Source organism: Pongo abelii, chromosome 7 (genome assembly GCF_028885655.2).
Source record: "Pongo abelii isolate AG06213 chromosome 7, NHGRI_mPonAbe1-v2.0_pri, whole genome shotgun sequence".
NCBI classification, from domain to species: Eukaryota; Metazoa; Chordata; class Mammalia; order Primates; family Hominidae; genus Pongo; species Pongo abelii.
The window spans coordinates 38,715,334-38,740,080 of NC_071992.2; the positions used below are offsets into that span (position 1 = coordinate 38,715,334).

General features: G+C 38.3%; 1 protein-coding gene across 1 annotated transcript in view; it reads left to right on the forward strand.

Moving 5' to 3' along the window:
• The first annotated feature begins 8,139 nt into the window (after window positions 1–8,139).
• KCNU1 (potassium calcium-activated channel subfamily U member 1) overlaps window positions 8,140–24,747 on the forward strand; it is a 164,146-nt gene continuing 147,538 nt past the window's right edge. Inside the window, exons 1-3 of the mRNA XM_054561100.2 lie at window positions 8,140–8,334; window positions 11,033–11,152; window positions 19,349–19,537. Coding sequence (XP_054417075.2) covers window positions 8,140–8,334; window positions 11,033–11,152; window positions 19,349–19,537 — 504 coding nt within the window. The remainder of the gene's footprint in view (window positions 8,335–11,032; window positions 11,153–19,348; window positions 19,538–24,747) is intronic.

The window sequence follows — 24,747 nt, forward strand, 5'->3', positions numbered from 1 at the left end:
TCAGCTGGCCTGATTGCTGAAGAGACTGATTGCATTATTCATTCTCATGAAAAGATTTTTAGGACTCTCAAGGATCTATAGAGATTATATTAAAAAAAAAAAAGCTCCAGAGTTATCAACAGTTTAATTTATCCTCCTATTCTCTCAAAAGGAACAAAATCACAGAAGACAATAGACAGAGCCTGAACAGAAAACAGGTTTTCGCTGAGGCTGAACGAGTTTGGAAGCCCTGCATGTTATGGGATTGGGTGCCCCTCTCTTAGCCTTTTATTTTTTCTTATTCATTTCCCCTTTCCACTTTTTTTCCAGACAGGTTTCTCTATCTTCTTTAAAAAATAAATAAACAACACCCCCTCCACCAAAAAAAAAAAAAAAAAAAAAAAAAAAAAAAGCCCCAAAACAACAAAAGCTTGCTGCTTGCTAATTCCCTATGAAATACTTCCATCTACTGGCTGAATGGAGAAGACTCATATTTTAACTTTTGTTGAATTTGTACCACAATTTATGAACACCACTCTTCAAATATTTAATACAAAAAATTAGGAATCGCAAATCCAAAAATTAAAGAAACTGAGAAATGCTTTACTTTGTATTTAGCAATAGACCCAAGTAATATCCCCATGTATTTGATATAGGTATGAACATACAAATGCACTTTGCAAACACTCAAAATGAGGCACAGATCTGCAGTACTGCAGAAAGCAAATTGGTGAGAAAAAAGGAATTGAGAGACTAGGGAGAGCAATGGTAAGAGATGATCTTTCTGTCAAGCCAGTCAGGATATTTTAAATCAGACCACATAGGGAACAAGGCCGTGGCGTTAGAGATGAAGTCAGAGACAGTGGCCAAGGTAACCACATTCTCTCTATGAAGAAAGGTAATTCCGTGAGATCTAAAAAGAAACCAAATTGGATTTCAAGTTATGTTATTAAAGGGGATGCCTTCAATAAAAAGCCATTCAGAAATGATGCTTCTTCCTTTGTGTTCATTTTTTAAGAGTCCATTTGGAGAATGAGGTCAGATTCTAGAAATATGGTAAGGTGTTTACAGTCTGTTACAGAAATAATCTAAGATTATAGAATAAAAGATTGGTAGTATGTCAATGCCAGAAGGGATCTCAGAGATCATTTCAGACTCTTCTTTACACTGATGAGAAAACTATGCTTCAGGGAGCATAAGAAACTTGTTCTGAGTCTTATATTTCAGAAGTATATTAACAAATTCAACAAAAAATACAAATAAAATTTAGGGTTTCCATATGGATTTTAAATGCATTATATTGTTTGTAATATTCTTTCGAGAGTTGTTAGTTTCTAAAAGCAGATCCATATGCACAACAGAGCATCACAGACATCCTGCTATTGGGTTAACATTTATATCACAGTGAAACGTCTTGCTGTGGTTTGTCCATTTAGAATAAACAGGGAACAACAGACTGCAGAGAAAATACAGTGCCTTTTTCAAAGGGTAAGTCTCAATAGGTCATGAGGCGAAATAAAATATGGATTGAATTATGTTCCCTTATTACCTGGGCGTGGTGGTGTGTGCCTCTAATCCCAGCTACTCAGGAGGCTGAGGCAGGAGAATCACTTGAACCTGGGAGGAGGAGGTTACAGTGAACTGAGATCACACCACTGCACTCCAGCCTGGGTGACAGAGCGAGACTCTGTAGGAAAAAAAAAAAAAAATGTTCCCTCAAAAAGAAGCTTCTCTGAAAGTAATTAATATGTCACGTACCCTATTGGTGAAATGTAAAAAGAGGGGTTAAAACAAAAATGAATCCTTAAGGAGGTCTAAGGTAAAGACTTGGTGACTTAAATAACTCCATGTACACATGTTGAGAAACTGAAGCTGTAATCTTTAAGTCAATTTCCTCAGTGAGAGATATAAGAACTCAGCAAGGAGAGATTTCCCTGGAAGCCCCCGGCTGTGATGGGCTTTCGCCATGACTCTAGTGCTCTGTGGCATTAAAGCCATTTCCATCCCCAACTTGCTTCTGCCATTGACTGGCTGCATGAATTGAGGATTGAGGCTTAGCATTTCTCAATGGTATGAATTTCCCAATAGTATGAATGTGCTCTGAGGATATAAAAAAAGCTCTGCTTGTAGAAATAGAGAAATGTGGGGTTATAGCATTAAGTGCAATGGATGCATTTAGGCACTTAAGAAGGCAACATTACAATATAATTTATTACTTCCGGTAGCATTGCAAACACACACACACACACACACACACACACACGTATTCATGAGTGCTGCTATCTACACTTAAAAATGTAATTCTTACTTTCCTTTCTCAGATATGGCATGTTTCTTCAAGAGAGTAAATTTTTAAAATTAAACATTTATTCAATCCCATTATAAAGTATAATTTTCCAGAATATTTGAGTGCCCTGAGGTAAATTATAGAAATGTGTACAAAGTGAAGCAATTTTTCTAATCAAATCACAGACATGTTAAAAAATCCATCTGAACTAAAGAAAAGAAAAGAAAAGATTCCGTAGCACAGTCTTCATTTCTTAGATTTACTATTAAAGGCATAGCAGTGAAAAGCCTCCCGGAACCACCCAGAGGTATCACTCACAGACCCAGGATCAGCTTTGAGGCTTCCTGGCCCTCATGTCCCAAATGCTGACTTTTCCCGACATCACTCACACCTGCCCACTTGTGTCTCTTCCCACCAGCCCCATCCCATCAGGACTAGCGTCCTGTCACTGTCGAGACCAGCTGTCTCTGCATGAAAACCAGTGTGATGCTTTTACAACGGAAATGCAATGACTTACCTCCCTTCTTTAGAACCTATCAAATATTTCCTCTTGACCTTAGGATAAAGTTGTTCTTGGTTTAGCCTAAGCTGGAACACAAAGTCTTGCATAATCTGGTTCCCTTTAAGACAGCCAGGTTGGAAAGGGTCCCCGGAACATCTCCAACCAGCCTGCGCACTAGGAGAAATGCGCACTGGGGTGGAGACACGGAAGTTCATGCCCTTTGGAGCAGGGAGGAGCCTGGCCCCTCCTCTTCCTGTGTGGAACCTGGGATTCAAGTTGCTGGCGGGAAGCGCCCGAGCAGGGACTCGCCTTGCGAGAGTCCCTGATTCGAGCCTCTTTTCTTCCTTTCACTCAATACAACTCTCCCCTACTCACCATTCAAACCGCCTACGAGCCTAAATTTTCATGGCCATGGGACGGACAAGGACCCCGTCTTTAGCCGAACTAAGGAAAAGTCCTGCAACACCTTTACACACGCCCAGCCTTCTCTTGGGTCACTGCGTTCCACCTGGCCGATGATTAATGCACTTCAGCACTTTGGGAGGCCGAGGCGGGCGGATCACGAGGTCAGGAGATCGAGACCATCCTGGCTAACACGGTGAAACCCCGTCTCTACTAAAAATACAGGGGTGGTGGCGGGCGCCTGTAGTCCCAGCTACTCGGGAGGCTGAGGCAGGGGAATGGCGTGAATCCGGGAGGCGGAGTTTGCAGTGAGCCGAGATCGCGCAACTGCACTCCACCCTGGGCGACAGAGCGAGACTCTGTCTCAAAAAAAAAAAAAGAAGGAAAGAAAGTGCATTCTCCTTTCCACATATCTTCTCAGCCTGATCATGCTCTACCCCAGCTTCCTTAACCCCTTCTGTAGTCCTGGCCTGGGAAGCTTTTCATTCTACAGACCTCAGCTTCAAACAAGACGTATTTGAGGTAGCTTTCCTGACCCCCTCGATCCTCACTAGGTTAGTTTATTTTCTAAACACTTTTTGCAGTTTGTCATTGTAAATGTCTTCCTCAGTTGACTCTCTTCTATGAGGGAATGAACTGGATTTGTCTTAGTGTCCCTGGTGCTCCCAGTCCTTGGTATAAGGTAATTGTTAAACACACACACACAAACACACACACACACACCACAAAGATTCTAGCTTGCAGCTGGTAGTGAAAAAAATAGTTATTGTTTTTTATTCTTATCAAACCATCAACTACAAGGAGAATACTATCTTAATTACTGTGAAGGGTATCATTGCTTCAAAATTCTCTACCTTCCAAGTTCTGAACACTGAACTGCTACCAAGCTACGAAGGGCTATGCCTAGTCACATGTCCACCCATCACCAAATAACTCACTAACCGAGAATAATTACCAATTTTTTTTTCTTTTTTTTGAGACAGAGTCTCACTCTGTCACCCAGGCTGGAGTGCAGCGGCACGATCTCGGCTCACTGCAACCTCCACCTCCCGGGTTTGAGGGATTCTCCTGCCCCAGCCTCCCGAGTAGCTGGGATTACAGGCACCCACCACCCCGCCTGGCTAATTTTTTTGTATTTTTAGTAGAAAGGGGGTTTCACCATGTTGGCCAGGCTGGTCTCAAACTCCTGACCTCAGGTGATCTGCCTGCCTCGGCCTCCCAAAGTGCTGGGATTACAGACGTGAGCCACCGCATCTGGCCATAATTACCAAATTTAAATTTGCAAAGATGGTGACACTTTGACACTTGATCCAAATCAGGTGCCCCTTTCACTACACACACATACACACACACGCACATGCACACACACAATGAACCATGCATTACACACTATGGATGATGCTTTCGTCACAAGAACAGTTTGCCATCAAAGATGGGAAATATGGAGCAGAGAAATCTGGATAACTTGGGTTAAGTTTCATGCAAATTCAGTATTTCATTCACGTGACAAATATTTTTGAGGATCAACAATGTATTCATTCAATCGCCAAATATTTACAAAGTCTACACATTCCCAGGCATGTGCCAGGTACAATACTAGACAGAGTAATCGGTGATGAGTAAAGCGGAAATGATATCCCGTGCTTGTGGAGCTTACAGTCTTGTGAAAGGAGATAGAAAATAAACCAGGCAACAAGTAAATCACATAACAACAAATGTTGAGTACTATGAAGTGCTATAAAAGAAAGAGTCAGAAAGCCGTAAGAGAGACCTAGGGAGAACTGAAGGACAGCAAAATAGCAGCCACTACTGAAGTGAGTGCTCTGGACAGAGGAAACAGAGGCATTGTGCTATAAGGGCCTGGACCAGGAAAAGGTTTGCACGTCCTCATAGCTAAGAGGAGGCGGTATGATTGGAGCGCAGCATAGATGATGTGTCGTGGGGTAACCAGTCGCTGTGGTTTGCCAGGACTAGGCGGTTTCTCCAGTCACTGGACTTTCAGTTTTGAACCTGGGACAGTTCTGAACAGGGACTGTTCGTCACTGTAGGTTCAAGATGGGTTTGAAGAGACTGATTTTGAAAGCACCTGCACATTTTTCGACTCATTTGCAGACAGTAATATTATTATCGTGATAACAGCATATTAGAAGGACAAACTACCTGCCTGTTCGAATTGAATGGAACCCTTTTTATGTTCATAGAGCAATATCTGCAAAAAGGGAAGAGGTGCCCAGGATGCATTATAATACAGCAGAATCAAAATACTTTGAAAATAGTGTTAGCCCAAGCAGCGCCATCCTGTAAACCCCTGCCATTTTGCACAGCCTGGTTAGGGTGGAAAATTCCCCTGGAGGGGCTCGGGCCGTGAGAAACATCCTGGCAAGTCCCAGGCCTAACTGTCTGATTGCAGGAAATTCTTCCCTTATCACATCCTGCCCTGCGGCGACCCATACTGCCCCACCTCTCCTGTGGGGACCTACAACTGCTCCAGTCTGTAAGCAGGGCTTGGGCTCCAGCGCTGTCTGGTGTTCCCCTTCTGCAAGTCTTTGTCCAATAAACATGTGTTGCTGTTGAGCAACCTCCCCTTGTCTGTTTCTTTTCTCCATCCTAACAAATAGTAAATAGAAAAAGTGAAGAAAATGAGAAAATTAAAGGGATAATGATAGATTAATCATTACTTAAAATGGAGAATACTAAGTAAAAGATGTGGATGAATTTTGGCTTGGAAACTCTGATCTTGTCCACATAGTTGTAAGAGTATATGCACACACACATATGTGAAAGAGATAAACAAGTGATTTCTCCCTCCCTCCTTTCCTTCCTTCCTTCCTCCCTCCCTCCCTTCCTTCATTCCTTCCTTCTTCCCTCCCTCCCTCCCTTCATTCCTTCCTTCCTTCCTCCTTCCCTGCCTCCCTCCCTCCCTTCTTTCCTTCCTTCCTCCTTCCCTCCCTCCCTCCTTCCTTCTTTCTCTCCCTCCTTTCCTTTACTTCTTCCTCCTCCTTTCTTTATAATTAATGCCATTCAAAAAAGGAACTGAAATGGCTAATGGCATCTTATATTGAGTTTTATGCTTTTCAAAATATGTTCACACTACCTTCTTGAATCCCCACAATAATTCTATCAAGTAGGTATTATCTTCCACATAAAATCAAAAGACTACGAACATTAAAATGACTTGTTAGACATCACACAGTAACTTAATAGAAGGACTGGGCTGGAACGCAGGGCTCCTAACTCCTAGACCAGTGTTCTTTTAAACATCGCCCTTTGTTATTAGCTAGCTCAATGACAGGATTTTGTAGAAATTATAGGTAAGCTTAAAGGCAGGAAATGTAACTGTGGCAGCAGTCCTAGGAAATGCTACAGTTATCTTCTGAAACAGCCTGCCAAACAGCGTGGAGTCATGGCAGGCTCCCAAGGACAACGTGATGATTCCTCTTGGGCCTCTTCACCTGGTGTCAGGTTATCTTCGTAGTAACTGGGGTGAACTAGGCCCTCCACTGGGCTCTGACATTTCGCCTGCCACTTGTGCACACTGAAAGGCATGACATTTCTTACACCTTTGAAAACATCAGGGAAAATCAAAGAAATTTCTCTCATTCTGAACTTTACCTCTGCTGGGCCAAAGGTTTGCTGCCAGGGCAGTAATAAAAGCAAGAAAGAGGAGAGTTCCATAAAGAAGAGATAAGTGGAATGGATTTATGGGCTGAAATAACAATCAACCAATGACCACACTAGTTAAATTGCCTTCTTCAATACCTGCACTCTATACTATGCCTTTCTTATGTAAAGAATAAACAAAACCTTTTTTTTTCTGTTTCAAGGTAATCTTGATTTTCATTGTGTGTAATTAAGGAGTACAACGTGATATTCTTTGGATTGATGCACAACAGATACACATATTTTCAAGTCACGTGATAATTTAATACATTCACATAATTTGTACAGATCAAGTCAGTGTACTTGGGATATCAATCAACTTACATATTTGTATTTTCTGTATGCTGGAAACATTCAAATTTTTCTCTTCTAGCTATTCTTGAATGTACAATAGATTATCATAAGCTGTAGTCACTTCACTGATCTATAGAACATTAGATGTTATTTCTTCTATCAAACCAAATATTTGTACCCATTAATCAACTTCTCTTTATCCCACTTCTTTCCTCAGCCACCCTTCCCGGCCTCTGGTAACCATGAATCTACTCTCTATCTTTACGAGATCCACTGTTTTAGCTTCCGCATATGAGTACAAATGCAAAATGCTCTTTTAATATACTTATGCATAGTGAAACAGGGACTACAGTCAAGCAAATTCACGTATCTATCATCTCACAGAGTTAATCTTTTTTTGTGTGCGTGTAAGAAGAGCCCTTAAAATCTACTCTTTTAGCAAAAATCCTGAATACAAAATAATTTTGTTAATTATGTTCTTTGTTCTGTGCACTAGATCTTCTAGACTTACTCATTCTGCATATCTGCTCCTTTGTATGAGGGATAAATAAAAACTTTAAAGTACTTCTCTCTTCTGTCCTTCCAAGCCCACTAAGCATGTGGCATCCTCCCAGATAAACAACTCATTCACACACATAGTTGGCTGTTGTTTCACTCCAAAGGAGTTGATTTGAAATTATTTGATTGCCTTAACTGAACTGATAACCAGCTGATCATTGCTACAGATAATGGGATTTCTTCAAGGCATAGAGAAAGTCAGTAACAATCCGATCTAGAATTATGATTTTTTGACTATTCATATTGTAGGCCTTAGCCATCTCCAGTTGTGTATTCATTCACAACCCATGAGCTGGCACCGGGAGACTGGCAGACCCTTGTTCCTGGAACCTCTCACTGGTTATCACGCCTAACGTTGGAACACTGTGGTACAGTGAACTCTGATTCCTGGAATTGTTACCAGGTGACCATGATGTCATCAAATGGCCTGGCAATTCTGTCTACTGATGTCTCGAACATGTTTCGGACTAAGCAACGAAATGAAACTTGGGAAGACTTGCCAAAAATGTCCTGCACAACTGAGATCCAAGCAGCATTCATTCTCTCCTCCTTTGTGACCTTCTTCAGTGGACTCATCATCCTGTTGATCTTCAGGCTGATCTGGAGATCTGTTAAAAAATGGCAAAACATCAAGGGAACAGGAATTATCTTGGTCAGTTTCCTTATTAGGGATCCCTCTGTGTGAAGTCGGAGATGAGTTTGGGGTAGTTTTGTGTTTAGTAAAAGATCTAAGCTTCATTCAGTTTTTCAAGCTAACAGAGTCAGCTTCTATGGCCTGGTGCCTCAGAACGGGTGGTAAGCCAGACCTCAGGCCACATTTTGAAGCCTGAAGAGACAGGGCCAGGCCTCTTCTCTCTCCCATCACTGGAAAAAGCAATGTTTTGTGTGGATAATGATTAATGTTAGCTCTGGAAACGGAGGTCACTGTTCTGAAAAAAAGGTTCATAAACACTATGTCCATGCCTCTATCTTGAATTTTAACAAGACAATTGTGCTAGGTCATAGAAAGGAGGTGAAAGGGAACAAGACATCAACGTCAACCTTGCTTTCATAAATTGTTCATGCATAATGCATGTGTACTGACGTGTACATTGCCTTTTGTGTACCATATGAAGACAATACATTGAGTTGCACATACACAGAGAAGCCCATGCATACATGCCTGTGCCATCCAGTCATAGATGCAAGGACATTTCTTATACCCAGACAAGCTTAGCAGGAGTTGATGTTGTTGAATAACAGCTGGCAAACGATGATGATGAGAATAAATGATGTATTATACAGATAAGGCATTGCTTAAGAGCTTGAAATAAAGCTCTCAAATGCTGTGTAATGGATGCTCTATTATCAGAGATCAAAGGCAAAGAGTTTTACTATACCCTGTGTAGTTTGTTTCCAATTTTGCTTCCCAAACTTTCTTTCTCTGATAGATTATAGCAATTTCCATAACACAACACATTTCACCTGTGCATCATAATATTGAAAATTTGCTTAAAACATTTCTTTTAGTGCTAAAACCTACATAAAATATAATTTATAAATTGGTAAGTTTTAAGGTTATTGGTAATATGGAATTTTGTTTTCCATATTTGAAAATTATCCAATATTGAAGCTTATAGATTTTGTTCCTAAACAGGTTTATTCTATTGATTATTTCTACATTATGGATTTTAAGCAGTGGCACAATAATTGGAGAAAGAATTCTGGGATACTGACTTATGGGTAAATAGCTATGATGAATCTGCATCCTTGTTTCTACCTTGTTTTGTTGTTGTTAATGCACAACTGAATTTGTAGGATTTTTAAATCTTCTTAGTCTTCTGCTCCAGGCAATGTTCTTATTCTCCATTATGTTCATTTTGTGTGATTACAAAAATGTGAGAGTACATTTGTCAATTTCCTATATTTTTCATTTCTTACTCTGGTGTAATTTATGTCTACACTTCAATCCAGGTGTGCCCTTTAATTACAAATATTTAGCAAATGTTACAAAATGTTAAGAAGTGAGCCTGAGCAACCAGAATGCTGTACCATTCTGCTTTCGAATCTTGAGGAAAGAGTTTGATCAAGTTGAGTTACTTTTCAATAATTTGTTTTGTTACATCAAATTAAGAGTGACCTGTTTTTCTCTAAGCCTTTGGAGAAGTTGGACAAATGCAAAAAAAAAAAAAATCAGAAATCTAGGTGTACTGTGAAGAGTTATTTTAAAAATTATTTGGAGAGTTACAATTTCTCTCCTTAAATGTGTGTTTAAAACATTTATTACATCTATAAATATGATTTTATTATATCTTAGGACCAATTTGTTTTTCCACAGAAGGTAGTTCCAATTTTATGATGGAATTCAAATGAGTATTCTATATTAATGTCATACCTAGTATTTTTTTAAATTAATTCTCAGACAACATTTAGAAACAGACATGAGTCATGTGTATTAGAGGGCAAATCATTGATCAGGATGTGAAATTTTATCAAAGAGTTTTTTAATGAGACTTCCCTTCTTCAGAAAATATGAGTAGAAAAATTAAGTGATTTTGAAATCCTGGCTTCATATAAAATGAGCTTTTTTGGAAGTCAGAGGGACTCATCTAGCTTGGTGTGGGTAGTCCTAGTTGGTTCGTGTATTTCTTTGTGGTGGTTCTAGACTATTATCAACAAACAATTAATGCCAGCTCAGGCCTCAGCCTTTCCTCATTGCCTGATATTAGGAAAGTCATTTAATTTCGCTATACCTTGGTTTCCACATCAATATAAAATTTATTTAGTCATGCCTAACTTTATCATACGAGATTACTGTAACATTCAAATATAATAAGTAAAGACATTCTATAAATGTGAGGAAGGATTTATAATTTCAGAATACAACAACACCAGGCAAAAAACTAAAAGCAACACAAAATTGCTGAAAACTTCCCCCTTCTCTCACAAAATGCGGACACTTAAGTAATCACCTAAAAAAATCAATTTGTAATCTTTTTTTCTTTGTCCACATATCTTGATGAAAACTGTTATGCTTATGCCCAGAGCAGAAGGAAGCATGATGCTCCCAATTCTGATCGTTGCAATGATGTCAGTTTGAAGGGTCTGGGACTGAGTATACATGAGAAAGACATGGAGGAAGACTGCAGAATTCAGTACAAAAAAAAGCTGTGCGGAAAACCAGGAAAATGCAAATCCAGTAAAATCCCTTTTATGAAATATTGAATAAGCAACTTCAAGGTTCCCTGGTTTGGACAAGATAGAGCGATTTTTGACTGATACCATCACAAGAGGCTCTATCAACATAAGTAAAACAGATTTCTTTCTCTCAGATCCAGCTCACATTATAAATTTCTTTCTCTTGATTATAGGAACTGTTCACATCAGGTACCATCGCTAGGAACCATGTAAGAAGCCTCCACTTTCAGGGACAATTTCGTGATCGTATAGAAATGTTGCTTTCGGCCCAGACCTTTGTGGGGCAGGTGTTGGTAAGTACATTTTTGGTGTTAGCTTGCTAACAAACTTTAGCCATAGGTGTGATTATAGTCAGTATAAATCAATTGATTCCCTAGGTAAACAACTGATGTTCCTTTGGTCGTCTTTTCTGTAATATCACCACCTCCCCATCCCCACCTCCTTGTGTCTACCACTCTTTACCCATTATCTTGCTTTGTTTATCTCTGGAGTGAATATAATTACTAAAAATTGTATTATATTATTATAATAATTTTATAATATTAATATAAATCATGATATATTATTAATAATGTTATATAATTAATATGTAATACATTATCTGTAATAATATGTAATTATATGGAATAATTATATAATTATTAGTAATTATATTCTTACTAATTATAGTTAATTACTAATTATATAATTATATATTTATAAATAGTAATATATATTTACTAATTGATTATATATTTATAATTATATAATTACTAATTGTGTATTAAAATTATATTTTATATTTATTTTCAGTCTTTCCACTTGGAAGAAAGCTTTGTTAGGGCAATAGTTGTGAGCATTTGGTTCTCCTTATATATGCAGATGGGTGTGCACATAGATATTTTCAAAAAATGTTTAGTAAACTAATCAGACCTGAAGTCTATAGCTACTTTCCTCTTCTTTGATTTCAATAGACCTCTTTATTTCATTATGCAAAGTAGCCTTTAGTGTCCCTCTGTGACATTTATCACTCTACTTCCTATTTTAATCTCGGTAATTTGAACGTATTAAATCTCACTTTGGGCATCATCTCCTCGGGGCATCCTAACCTTACCTCTTTATTAGGCTAAGAGTTCCTCCTCTAGCTTCTGTAATATTCGTTGAGCATTGCTATTAAAATTATCTGTGCACATGCTTGTCTCTCCCAGAGTACAGTGAGCTCCTGTCCATACTATGTCATGGAAATGTTTATTTCCCATTGTCAGGAAATAACAGATGCCCTATAAATGAAGATTGCACTGATCATCCTTTCAGTAGTGTAGTTTGATCTAAAATATGAAAAGATGAAATTCGTAATTAGGGGTATGCTGCCATCAGATGGTCTTATGGTGGAAGTAGGTTCATGTGAGCTAAAGATTATCCTCTGTTTTTTATAACTAGCAAAAACATGGCTCTTTTCCAGTTACTGTTTAATTCCAATCTAATAAATTGCTAAAGCTTGGTTGGAAGTATTAAGTAAAACTCCTTTCATAAAAGCTGCAGGGAATGTTGAATCATCTGGAAATGTGCCTCTCCTTTTTCTGTCTTCTAAAGTTTTTGATCTCCTTTGCTGAAATCTCTGTGGGTATGACCCATTGAAGAAGGATTTTGTAATTCTCTCTGATGATATCAGGGATTTCTTGGTTAGGATCTCTTCAAATGTTCAAGTCATGTTTGTATGAGAAACTTTGGGAATAATACATTAAAGGTCACTAGGGTGAGGGAGAAGGGAACTTACAACATCCATCATATGAGCATTGCATATGGGAAGTGGGTGGGAAAGGAATGATGAAAAATTATATACCAATAAAAATTACTTATTTAATGAAGGGAAACTGTATTATTTTAACCTATAACAGCTGGTGATTATCTAGTTGGAACAGCAGGAGGCAAGGAGTAAAGCTTAGATTAGAATAAATACTCTAGGCCGGGTGCGGTGGCTCATACCTCTAATCTAGCACTTTGAGAGGCAGAGGCAGGAGGATGGCTTGAGCCCAGGAGATCAAGACCAGCTTGAGCAGCATAGCAAGACCTCACCTCTACAAATAATTTAAAAGTTAACTCAGCGTGTTGGCCTGCACCTGTGGTCCCAGCTACTCGGGAGGCTGAGATAGGAGGATCGCTTGAGCCTGGGTGGTCAAGGCTGCAGTGCTGCAGTGAGCTGTGATCATGCCACTGCACTCCAGCCTAGGCGACAGAGAGAGACCCCATCTAAAAAAAAAATACTCTAATATTGAAAGGCATGACTGAGCCTCTTAGAGATCCCAAGTACAGTTTTAAGTTCTCTTAAAATGGCTTATAGTTCCTTCCTTCTATCCTTCTTTCCTTCCTTTGTAATTCGTTTACTTCTTTCAACAAATATTTATTGTTTGCCAAGTACATGCTAGGCCGACATTCTAGGTATAGTGGAAAGTTCAGGCAAGAGACTTGCATTTAAGAAACTTAAATTCTAGTGAGGGTAGATATGAAAATTACATACATACATAAATAAGATAAATTCAGATGAGGAATGCCATGAGGGAGATATGAGTGAAGTGTTTGTGAGGTATGGTTGTTATGGAGTAAGATCACAGTGATGAGAGAAAAAAATCTCTAAAAAGGTAAGATTTGAGCTAAAGCATGATGACAAAGAATAAAGCAATTGAAGAATTAAGGAAATAGAGTTCCAGATGGAGAGAATAGAATTGTGAAGGCAGAGCTCCACAAGAGTTTACTGCAAGTACCAGAAGGAGGCTCCTATGCTAGGGACATGGAGGGCACGGGACAGCGAGGTCTGAGAAGAGACTGGAAAATGGCACAATGTCTTAAGATTCATAGGGAGGAGCTAAAAGACTCAAAGGGAATCACTCTGTTCTAAGGTAAAGGGATGTCTGAGATCTTAAAACATGAGTTGACATGGTCTGATTCTATTTTAAGGTTCAAGAGGCACTAAAGGCTGAAAATAAAAGAACTGTCAAAAGTAAGCCAGGAAAATGATGGTAGAAATTAGGAATACAATTTTAATATCACGTAAGTTTAAGTTCAACAAAATTCAACCATAACCTTTGAAATGATAAATGTAACAAACCACAAAGAAGATATAACATCATTAACATCACTGCACCAAAAATATAACCCCAAGATATGTAAAACATTAAAAAGTTATTTTGATAAATGAAAAATAATTAAAATAAGTGAACTAAGTATCAAATGCAAAAAGTTAGAGAATAAAAACATTAAATCTAAGCAGAATAAATTTAAAAGATAGTTAGAAATTAATGAATTATAAAACAGCCAATTACTTCAAACAATGAAATAGAGAAATCAATAGCTAGTCTATAAACAAGGAAAAAAAAGGAAAAAGTACAACTATATGAAATAAGACATTTAAATGAGAAAATAAATATAGATAAAAAGGAAATTGAAAATATATATATGCAATTAACTTTGAAAACTAGATGATTTTTACAATAATATGAATTACCAAAACTGTCCATAAAAGGAGAAATTTAAACAGACAAAATATCTGGAAAAAACAAAGTTGTCAAAGACCCATAATCATCATCACCACCCTCCCTTTTTTCCCCTTCGATGAGAGACTTGGATGATTTCAAAGACCAGTCTATAAAACCCTCAAGGACTAGCTATCTCTAATGCTATTTAAACAGCTCCAGGTCATGGAAAAGAAAGCATTACATTTTCTTTTCCAATGAAGACACAGTACTTATATGAAAATCCCCCCAAATAGCAAATTTTTATATACCCTACAAACTAACGCCCTTAATACTTTGAGGGAGAATACATGGGCAACCACTCAACAGAAGACAAAGAAAAGGAATAAGGAGGAAGAGGAAAATAGGAAGAAGGGAAAAAAAGGAAAAGGGGAAAGAGGAAAAGAGAAAGAAGGAACGTGAGAAGGGAACTCCAACAGTCAAAAAGATTCTCTTCAAAAAACACGCCCTCTAGAGGTCTTCCTATATTATTAATATTAATAGAATATGACAAGGTATCGATCAACTCTGTAGCATCTATGGGTTTGATGTTTAGTGCATCTATGGGTTAGGTGTGGTATATCAATTACCTGCGGAAAAAAGCGTTCTTCTAAATTTAGTTCCAAATATGATCCTATTCTCAAACAATTATCTTATTCCTTTTTGAGATTTTGTGTTGTTGTAAATTATGTAACTGACTGTGTTTCTCTATTGCTTTGTGGCCAGAAAATGTAAAACCAAAATTATGGCTTATTTTTAGCAAGTGTATCTATTTTTAGCATCCTCCCAAGCACTACTGTATGCTCACATTCTGTTTTCCTGGCCTCTCTGGCTTCTTTTTTTTTTTTTTTTTCAGGTAATCTAGCATTTTGTGTTTTTGTATTCTGCCTTAAATCCTTTCTGTAAATGCATAACCTTTTCAGTGAACATGTAATCCTCTCTGTAGATAAATTAAGCCCCTAGCAACAACAACAGTTGTCAACCTTAGTATACAGAATAACTAAATGCACAAATAAAGCATCATAATTCATTTGGAAATGGGAAAGAATATTTCAAAAATGGTGCCTGGAATGACTAAATTACTTATTTTGCTGTTTTTTGCTCATTTTCCTAATGTAATGCAACCTCTCAGAAAAAAATAAGAAAAACATAAAACATATTGGAAAAGATCAGTCTCTTCATATTTTATATGCATTGTTTATGTGAAAATAAAATAAACCTTTTCCACCACCTTGAGATGAGCTGTATCTTTATCTTTGTTTTTTTCCACTTCCTTTCCTTATTCCATATTTTATGTCGAATATACCATCAAGCATCAAGAATTTACTTTTGTATATAGCATGAGAATACAGTTTAGAGATCATTATCACATGAATAAAGAAAACACTGGCAGGAAACACTACACTATCTTCCTAGAAATTTTTTTGCAGATGATTACCTTGTTTATGTTTTTCTCTGCAGTGATCATTTATGGATATTATTGTTTATCTTTTCATGCACATGATACAGTATTTTAAAAGTACAAAGTAAAAACTAAATTCCTTCCTTACCCCTATCCCCAGAAGCAAGTACGTACTGCCATGAGTTTCTTCCTTCAAAGCTCTGCAAATTCTCAGCAAGATTGTCAGATTTATTTTATTTAGGTGTTCAGGCCACTTAGGATACTCTTCTCCTCCTATAATTGTATCTATAAATATAAATTTTGAAATAATGCGTTACTTCTTGTGGCACTTGTTTGTGGAGAGTAGTAAAGTGTATGTGGCTCGTGAAGCCAGTGGAGGTAAAATTAGATCTGAATTCAGGTTAGTCCATAGATCCTGTCTTCAAATAGGGATACACCCTGCGAGAAAGGGAGGGATGTCAACAGGTTTCTGAAGGGTCAGCAGGTGGAACAGTTCTCCAACTTTCCTAGGTTCTACTTCCTAATAGTGATGAAGCTGCAAACTCCACATGCTCATTTTCCTTTTCCCCACTGCCATTTCACAATCCGTTTTTCAAGAGAGGCACTATCATTACCTGCTTTTTAAATGAGGAAACTGACACATATCTCATAGAAATACAATGTAAAATTTATAAAGTGGGGATGAAAAATACTATCTATAGATTTCAATAAATGAGCTAAAATATAAGAATAAGTTAACATTGTAATCATTATTATAGTGTTGTCATTATTACATGAGTTAATAAGTGTAAAATATATATAGGTTCTGCATATAATAAGCATTTATAGGTATTGTTATTAATATTTGTATAAACAAAATATCTCAGGACTTATATCTATAAACATAAACAATGACTAATATTGATGTTGAACCCTGTCTCTTTCTAACAATAAGTGATATCTATAAATACCTACATTAATTTGAAAAACCCAAATGTGGCACATATACACCATGGAATACTATGCAGCCATAAAAAATGATGAGTTCATGTACTTTGTAGGGACATGGATGAAGTTGGAAACCATAATTCTCAGCAAACTATCACAAGGACAAAAAACCAAACATTCGCATGTTCTCACTCATAGATGGGAATTGAAAAATGAGAACACCTGGACACAGGAAGGGGGACATCACACACTGGGGCCTGTTGTGGGATGGGGGAGGGGGGAGGGATAGCATTAGGAGATATACCTAATGTAAATGACAAGTTAATGGGTGCAGCACACCAACATGGCACATGTATATATGTGTATCAAACCTGCATGTTGTGCACATGTACCCTAGAACTTAAAGTATAATAATAAAAAATAAAATAAAATAAAAATAAATAAATAAAAAGAAAAATCCATCTCATGGATGAATTTCTTATAAAATTTTACTTTTTGTTTTGTAATGATCAGCTTATAATGTTGTTTAATAAAAATTATAATGACAATTCAATCTAGAAAAAAATATATAAAATAATATTTTGAGGCAGATGTCAAGAAATTTAGATTCCTTTTTGGTTTCTTGCACCTATCTTGAGATTTCAAACGTGCTCTCCCATTTTTCCATTTGTTTATTATGGGAAACAATATTTGTTAGGGGCATTAAGCAGTAATTACTAATCAACATGACATTTTATGTTGTAACTAGGATGATCATAAACACAGATTTCTGCTAGTTGTCCTAGCGTAATTGTTAATAGAGCCTCTTTTATTCTTAAAAGTCTATGTATGGTCAGGCATAGTGGCTCACACCTGTAATCCCAGCACTTTGGGAGGCCGAGGCAGGTGGATCATGAGGTCAGGAGTTTGAGACCAGCCTGACCAACGTGGTGAAACCCCGTCTCTACTAAATATGCAAAAATTAGCCAGGCATGGTGGTGCTCGCCTGTAATCCCAGCTACTCAGGAGGCTGAGGCAGGAGAATCACTTGAACCTGGGCAGCAGAGGTTACAATGAGCTGAGATTATGCCACTGCACTCCAGCCTGGGTGACAGAGCGAGACTCTGTCTCTCAAAAAAAAAAAGGTCTATATGTTTGGACAATAAATAATATAGTCACCTTTGTTTTAAATGAAAGCAAGTCACAGGTCATTTTCCAAAGAAGAGGAGCCAACAGGGAGAACACAACTTTGTCTCCTTGATAGCCCCACAGATTAAATTCCAGCTTTGATTAGAAAGAACCTTTTTTTTTTTTTGGTATGCCTCTTTTTCTCTAATTTGCACCTTTCTTCCCCTTTCCTCATGGGTCATGTTCCTACCTTTTGGTCTCATTTAGCTTTTTTGGAGATGTACATGTTTCATTAGTCTCATGAAAAAGTAGCTTTATTCATTAATTCTACATACATAAATATATATATACCTCAGTGTGTGAGTACAATTTATACACATACACATATGTATAATTAATATCTTCCTTCGCCTTCTTAATTTTAGTATTTTTTTTCCAATTTATCTTAATTTTCCTTTTCTCCCCCTCTAGTCAGTTATATGAACGTATCACATGCTACACCACCAGTTCAGGATGAGCATTTTCTCATAAACTTTTTCTAGTACCCAAACTGCTTCCTCTTACCAGCCAAAAGTCCATCCTGGCCAGGCATGGTGGTTCATTCCTATAATCCCATGACTTTGGGAGCCTGAGGCAGTAGAATCACTTGAGCCCAGGAGTTTGAGACCAGCCTGGCAACATAGTGAGACCTCATTTGTACAAAAAATAAAAATATAATTACCCAGGCATGGTGACACACATCTGTTGTCCCAGCTATTTAATTGAAAGGCTGAGGTGGGAGGATTGCCTGAGCCCAGGAGGCTGAGGCTGCAGTGAGCTGAGATTGCACCACCCACTCCAGCCTGGGCAACAGAGCAAAACTCTGTCTCAACAAAAACAAAAACAAAAACAAAACAAAACATAAGAAATGAAAGTCCAACCCAAGCTGAAGAAAGAGAAGTCTAGTTGGGCTCTAAATTTCTTGGGAGGAATCCCTAAATCCATGTTTCCTCTTTGCAAGGAGATGGGGCAGGGAGAGCTAATTCCAGCCCACAGGGCAAAAAGGATTAATGGGTAATAAACACATTGCTCAATGGTTCTTGTGAAGCTTGCCCTTTAAAAAGAACATCCTCAGGACAGGTGTTTTCAGTGGCAGTGGCTCACACTGTTAGCTTTGGCAGAGGAGCCTGGGCTCCTTCCCCCTAGAGCCTCTACCTGCCTCTGTCACCAGCAGTGACTAATCTTGGATGTCTCATGCACTTGGCACTTTCTCTTAATCACTGACCCTGATTGCAGATACCCAGCAGCTCTGTCAGTAATCCCCCTCACATCTGGCATCCACATCCATGCCTTGTCCAGGCTGTCAGTAATCATCCCCTTCAAGGCCAGAAAGTGGCTGGTCAATGAGGGGCACAGGGACTTGGTAGAAATGGCCCCCAGGATGGTGTGTACCTGATCCATCCCAGACTGGCACCCCAGGAAAGTTCCTCAGTGGTTGGCCGAAGGTGATGTGGGGGTTGGGCTGGACACTTGCCCCTTCCTTTGCAGAAGCAGTGTGGTACTTTCCAAACTTCTCCTGTCCATAGTTCCCTGAATCTGTGTCCTGGAGGATCTGGCTGTACTTGACTTCCTCCTTCCAACATCGTATTGATGAATTCACTGGACCATTGGATCTTCACAGAACTTGTGTTCTTGGCTGGGGCAGCTTTGATGAGTGTCTTTCTGAGATCCAGCTCATCCTTTGCCCTCTGGATCAGCTTGGCCTTGGGCTTGGGGTAATATTTGTTGTCAGTCTGGGCATCCCTGTATTCAGGACCAGAGTTTCATCATCTCCCTCAGCTTAGCCCAGAGGCACAGGACAGCACCACAAGCCCAGGCTAGGTCCCACCATCTTGCACAGCCTTCACCGTGGAAACAGCTATCTGGGCTGGCCAAATTTTCCAGCTTCTTGAGTTGAAATTAATTGTATCCGAATTTTTCCTCTGAGTACTTCTTTGGCTATATCTCAGAGACTCTGCAAGTAATGCTCTTATTTTTATTGATGCATAATTCATCTTTTAAGTTGTTTAAATTTTAATTTTGGTTTTTTGTTTGATACATTATCTATTTAGAGAAATGTTGTATGCTTTCACTTTCCTCAGATGGAGGGGTTTTCGATTGGGGATAGAGTGGCTATCTTTTCTACTTTGGTAGAAATTTATGGTCCAAGAATGTCAAAGCTTTTATGATTTCTACTTCACGGAATTTATGGAGAAATTCTTTTTGCCTAGTACATGATCAATTTTTACTACCATGTAATGGAATTTTGAAAGACTATTTGATGTATAAGCAATACTAATTATGTTATATGTGTTTTCCGTATCCCTAATTATTTGCTGAATGATTGAAAAGGACATGTCAGACAGCTTCATTTACAATTTTTTAGTTTTATTGACTGTCATGTATTTCCAGCAGACTTTGAATGATATATTCTTATACGATATCCACTGATATACAAAGTCACCTATTGTATCTTCTTGGTTGATAGTGCCTTTCATCATTATGAAATATCCATTTTTGCCAAATTTTGTATTGTTTTTGGCTTTGTTTTGCTTTTGCTGCAATATTTTGGAATGCAATATTAGCATGTAACATTGATCCTCCTGTTTTCATTGTATTCCTACTGGACTAGGCTATCTTTGCCCAGCTCTCTTTCAATCTTTCTTTCTTATTTCTTCTTAAGTATGTCTCTTGGAAGTGTCATATAGCTGGATTTTTGTTCTTGTGTTGATTTAAAAATACATTTATTTTTTAATTTGCCAGGAGAATGTAATCATTTTCCTTTATGGTGATCTATTTTATTGGTATTTATATTATAATATTTGGAGATTAAATATACTGCATAATAGAATATCTAAATATTAGTGGCTTAAACAAACAAATGGGAGATCTGTTAGCAAGAAAGAGAGAACAGGTATTGGACACACACTAGGAGCTCTGCTAGGGTCTGAATTTCCTATCTCACCAGAGAGGCAGAACTACATGATGATTGTGAATTTCAGGAGATTTTGGTTCAAACACTTGCGCCTCCACTTCCTAGTATGTAATCTTGAGTGAGTTAATTTTTCTAAATTGGAATTCATTCACATAATATGAATATAAAGGAGGTTATAATAACATCCATTAGAGTGTTGCAAGGAGAATTCTATCATAATACATGTAACCACTCAAGGCAGAGTAAGCACTGACCATTGGCTGATATTTACATTTCTACTTTTTTTTTATTACTTTAATTTATTTTTTGGCATCCTCTACTGTGGATAATTTAATTTTAATAGACTATTATAGGCATTATGTAAATCAAATGCAGAACAAACTGTCTGCTCTATATTTCTCTGTGTATCTTTGTGTGTTTGTTATATCTATATGCTCCTTTTGTATGAGAATAATTGCAGGGGAGTTCTGGTAGCATTATACATCTAGCATGATTTCTTCTTAATATTCGCTTTAAAGTTTAAAATTACATTAAAACCTAATTTTATCAGTTTTATTATGTACCAGTTTTTCTTACATAACATACTATTTCTTTCTGAATGTTTCTTCTTTTTTTTTTTAAAGAAGTGCCCATATTCATTTGCCATGGGGAAGTGTGGGTAGTATACTTTCTGAATCTTTGAGTGTCCAAAAAAGTTTTTTTCTTGCTCTTACAAGTAAACAACAATGTGGTTGAGTTTAGAATTCTTGGCTTGCAATCTGTTTTTCCTAAAACTCTGTAAAAGCTGCTCCAGTGTTTTCTAGCACTTAGGGCCACATGCCAGGTACTAAGCTATTGTCTAGCAGCTCCAATGTAGCCTCTCTCCTCTGTTTTGTGAGGCGGGGCCAGAACTCAGCAAGTGTGCCTCTTCTGTAAGCCTGCTCCTAGACTCTGCCAATGGGGAGTACAAGATGAGGCAGGAAGCCTAGAGGTCAGAAAAGGGAACTGTTTGTAGCTTCTGTGTTTCGTGTCTGTTCCTTTCAGTCCCACCTACTCAACAGATTTTTAGTCCAGTTGCTGTACTTGGTTCTTGTTTCCATTTTTTTTTCTTCCAACACTGCCACAAGCAGCTCACAGCATCTCTGCAGAGGCACAATTACCATCAGTGCCAGGATCCTTCCTCTTAAGTCTTGAGGACTAAGCTGATTATTTTATCTTGCCCAAATTCCTATCTAAGGGATGTGGGGAGTCATGCCCTACAAACCATAAATTCTCATCAGATGGGTTTTATTTAACCCTATATATTGTGAGTTACTTTCCAATCTGAATGGCATAGCATTATGCCAGAAGAAGAAAGTCAAAATATTTTACCCCAAAACATGTTTCTTTGCCGTATTTTGAAATGGCCCTGCAAAGCTGTCCTTTGTGGGGGAATATTTGCATCTGTAAAGAATCTCTATTAACATAGCTAGATCTTTTTCTTCCAGGCCCTCCCAATCCTAAAGAACTTAACTAAGAGTCCAGCACATTTTTAAGATCTGGATAGGAAACACGTGTCATCTATTGTCTCTAAGGGCAGCCATCATAAGACTTCAGAAGAACCTTGTTCTCCACAGTCTTTAACCTTAACCTGAACATTTCCTTTCTATCAACCCCAGGTCTCCAGACAAACTCAACCAATTGTCAACCAGAAAATGTTTAAATTTACCTATATCCTGGAAGCTCCCCACCACTGCTTTGAGTCCTGCCTTTCTGGACTAAACCAATGTATTTCTTAAATGTATTTGATTGCTATCTCATGCCTCCCTAAAATATGTAAAACCACGCTTCACTCTGACCACCTTGGGCATGTGTTCTCAGGATCCCCTGAGGGCTGTGTCACCGGCCATGGTCACTTATATTTGGCTCAGAATAAATCTCTTCAAATATTTTACAGAGTTTGACTCTTATCGTCGACAGTCTGAATCCCAACTCCAAAAAGCACCTCTTTTAAACTACTAAATTTTCAGAATTCCAACCTCTTTTTTATTGATTCCCCAGGCACCAGGGTGCAGAAGCTCATAGTTAGTTATGCCCGTGTTCCTCTTTTTGCCTTTCTGATCCTCCAATCCTACTTAATAAATTTTTAAAATTCAATTCTCTTAAAGTGACTGGTGTGACTTCTGCTTTCCCTTCTGGATCCTGACAGATACAGATTAGAAAGGAGAATAACAAAGTCAGTCTTACTCTCTTTAGTTTGCAGATAACCCGTGTTTTTATATTTTCCAATATAGAAAGTTATAGCCTATCTTCAAAATCTGAAATTTTGCCATGATATGGCTGTGTGTGTGTCTTCTTTCAATGTTTCCTCCCTGACAAGTCTTGGTGGGCCTTTTAGATCTAGACTTAGGTTAGTTTTCAGTTCAGGGAATCATCTTTTGCTTTTTTCTTTAGCTGTTCTTTTTTTGGGGGGTGGGGGCAGGGTAGAAGTCTTTGTCTTATCCTTCTAGAATGCCCATTATACTTGTTTCTCTTGCATTTAACCTCTCTGCCATTTTTTTTTTTTTTTTTTTTTTGATGGAGTATCACTCTGCTGTCATCCAGGCTGGAGTGCAGTGGTTCAATCTCGGCTTACTGCAACCACCACCTCCCGGGTTCAAGCAATTCTCCTGTCTCAGCCTTCTGAGTAGCTGGGACTACAGGCACACACCACCACACTTGGCTATTTTTTTTTTTTTTTTTGTATTTTTAGTAGAGACAGGGTTTTACCATACTGGTCAGGCTTGTCTTGAACCCCTGACCTCAGGGGATCCTCCCACCTTGGCCTCCCAAAGTGCTGAGATTACAGGCATAAGCCACCGGGCCCGGCCCCTGCCCTTTTAATTATAGTTTTTATCTCAGTGTTTTTGCTTGGTGGTTTTGGAGAATTCCTTTATTCTAGTTCACTTTCATCAGTATCCATTCTGCTATTCAGTACCTCTATTGAGACATTAATTTTGTCAATCACATTCCCTCCTGCCCTAAGACTTCTCTCACTTATCATTCCTTCTGATTGTAGGCTGCATTTATTTTATCAGTATAATATCCTCTCAAATCTCACTAGAAACTCTAATTGTAACTTTAAAATGTTGAATCGTAACAGATTCTGTGTTAACTCTTTCATGAATGTCATTCCATGTACTTTCTTTGCCTGATCCTCCTGTTTTCCTATACTTCTCAGAAAACAGGCACTTATCCATGATATGTTAATATTTCCAAAGTTTAGAGTACTCCTGGTGCCCCTTTTAAACAAACTGCATTGGATTTTGTTTCTTATCTGAAGACCCCCCACATCTATCCTCTAACTAAACAGGGTTTTTTAGATCCCATTGTGAAAATCAAAGTCCCAGGTTTCTATGTGTTTCCTCATAAAGATAAGCTTGGGGAATAAGGCTGGGGCCAGCAACTCTACAAACAAGGCTCTGTCTGGATGAGGTCTCCACTCTTTCAGTTAATTTTTCTTTGACTTCTTTCTGATGTGATTCGTAGAAAAAGAGCTGTTGCCACTAGCCAAGAGGTTCCTCCTCTGAGAGTGCTCAGCCTCAGGGTGTCTCCTCTCGGCCACTATTTGGCTGGGTGGTCCCATCTCCAATCCATGGCCTCCATGGCTCAGGTAAAGGGCTTTCTACCTGTCTCTGAACAGCCAGCTCTTCCAGATTTTGCTCCTCAAACCCAATGAAAAATTTACAGCTCTTCTCAGAATTATCTATCATTTCTACCCGACTCACTGAACAGTGTCAGTCAGAGCCCTGGCATCAGAAAATAGTCATCTTGAGAGTTGGTAAGAATGACTGACAACAGTATATGTTTGAAAAAGGAAAGTGTTATTGGAAGGAAAGAAAACTGCGGTAGAGTTCAGCAACGTGCTTCAGCAAAACAGGACTGAGTGTTCACCAATGTGCTTCAACGAAACAGGACTGAGTGTGCAGCAAGGTGCTTCAGCAAAACAGGAGTGAGTATGTTGAGATGGATTTTTCCTTAGGGGTGTTTCTGGACTTTAAAGCAGGAGCTTAA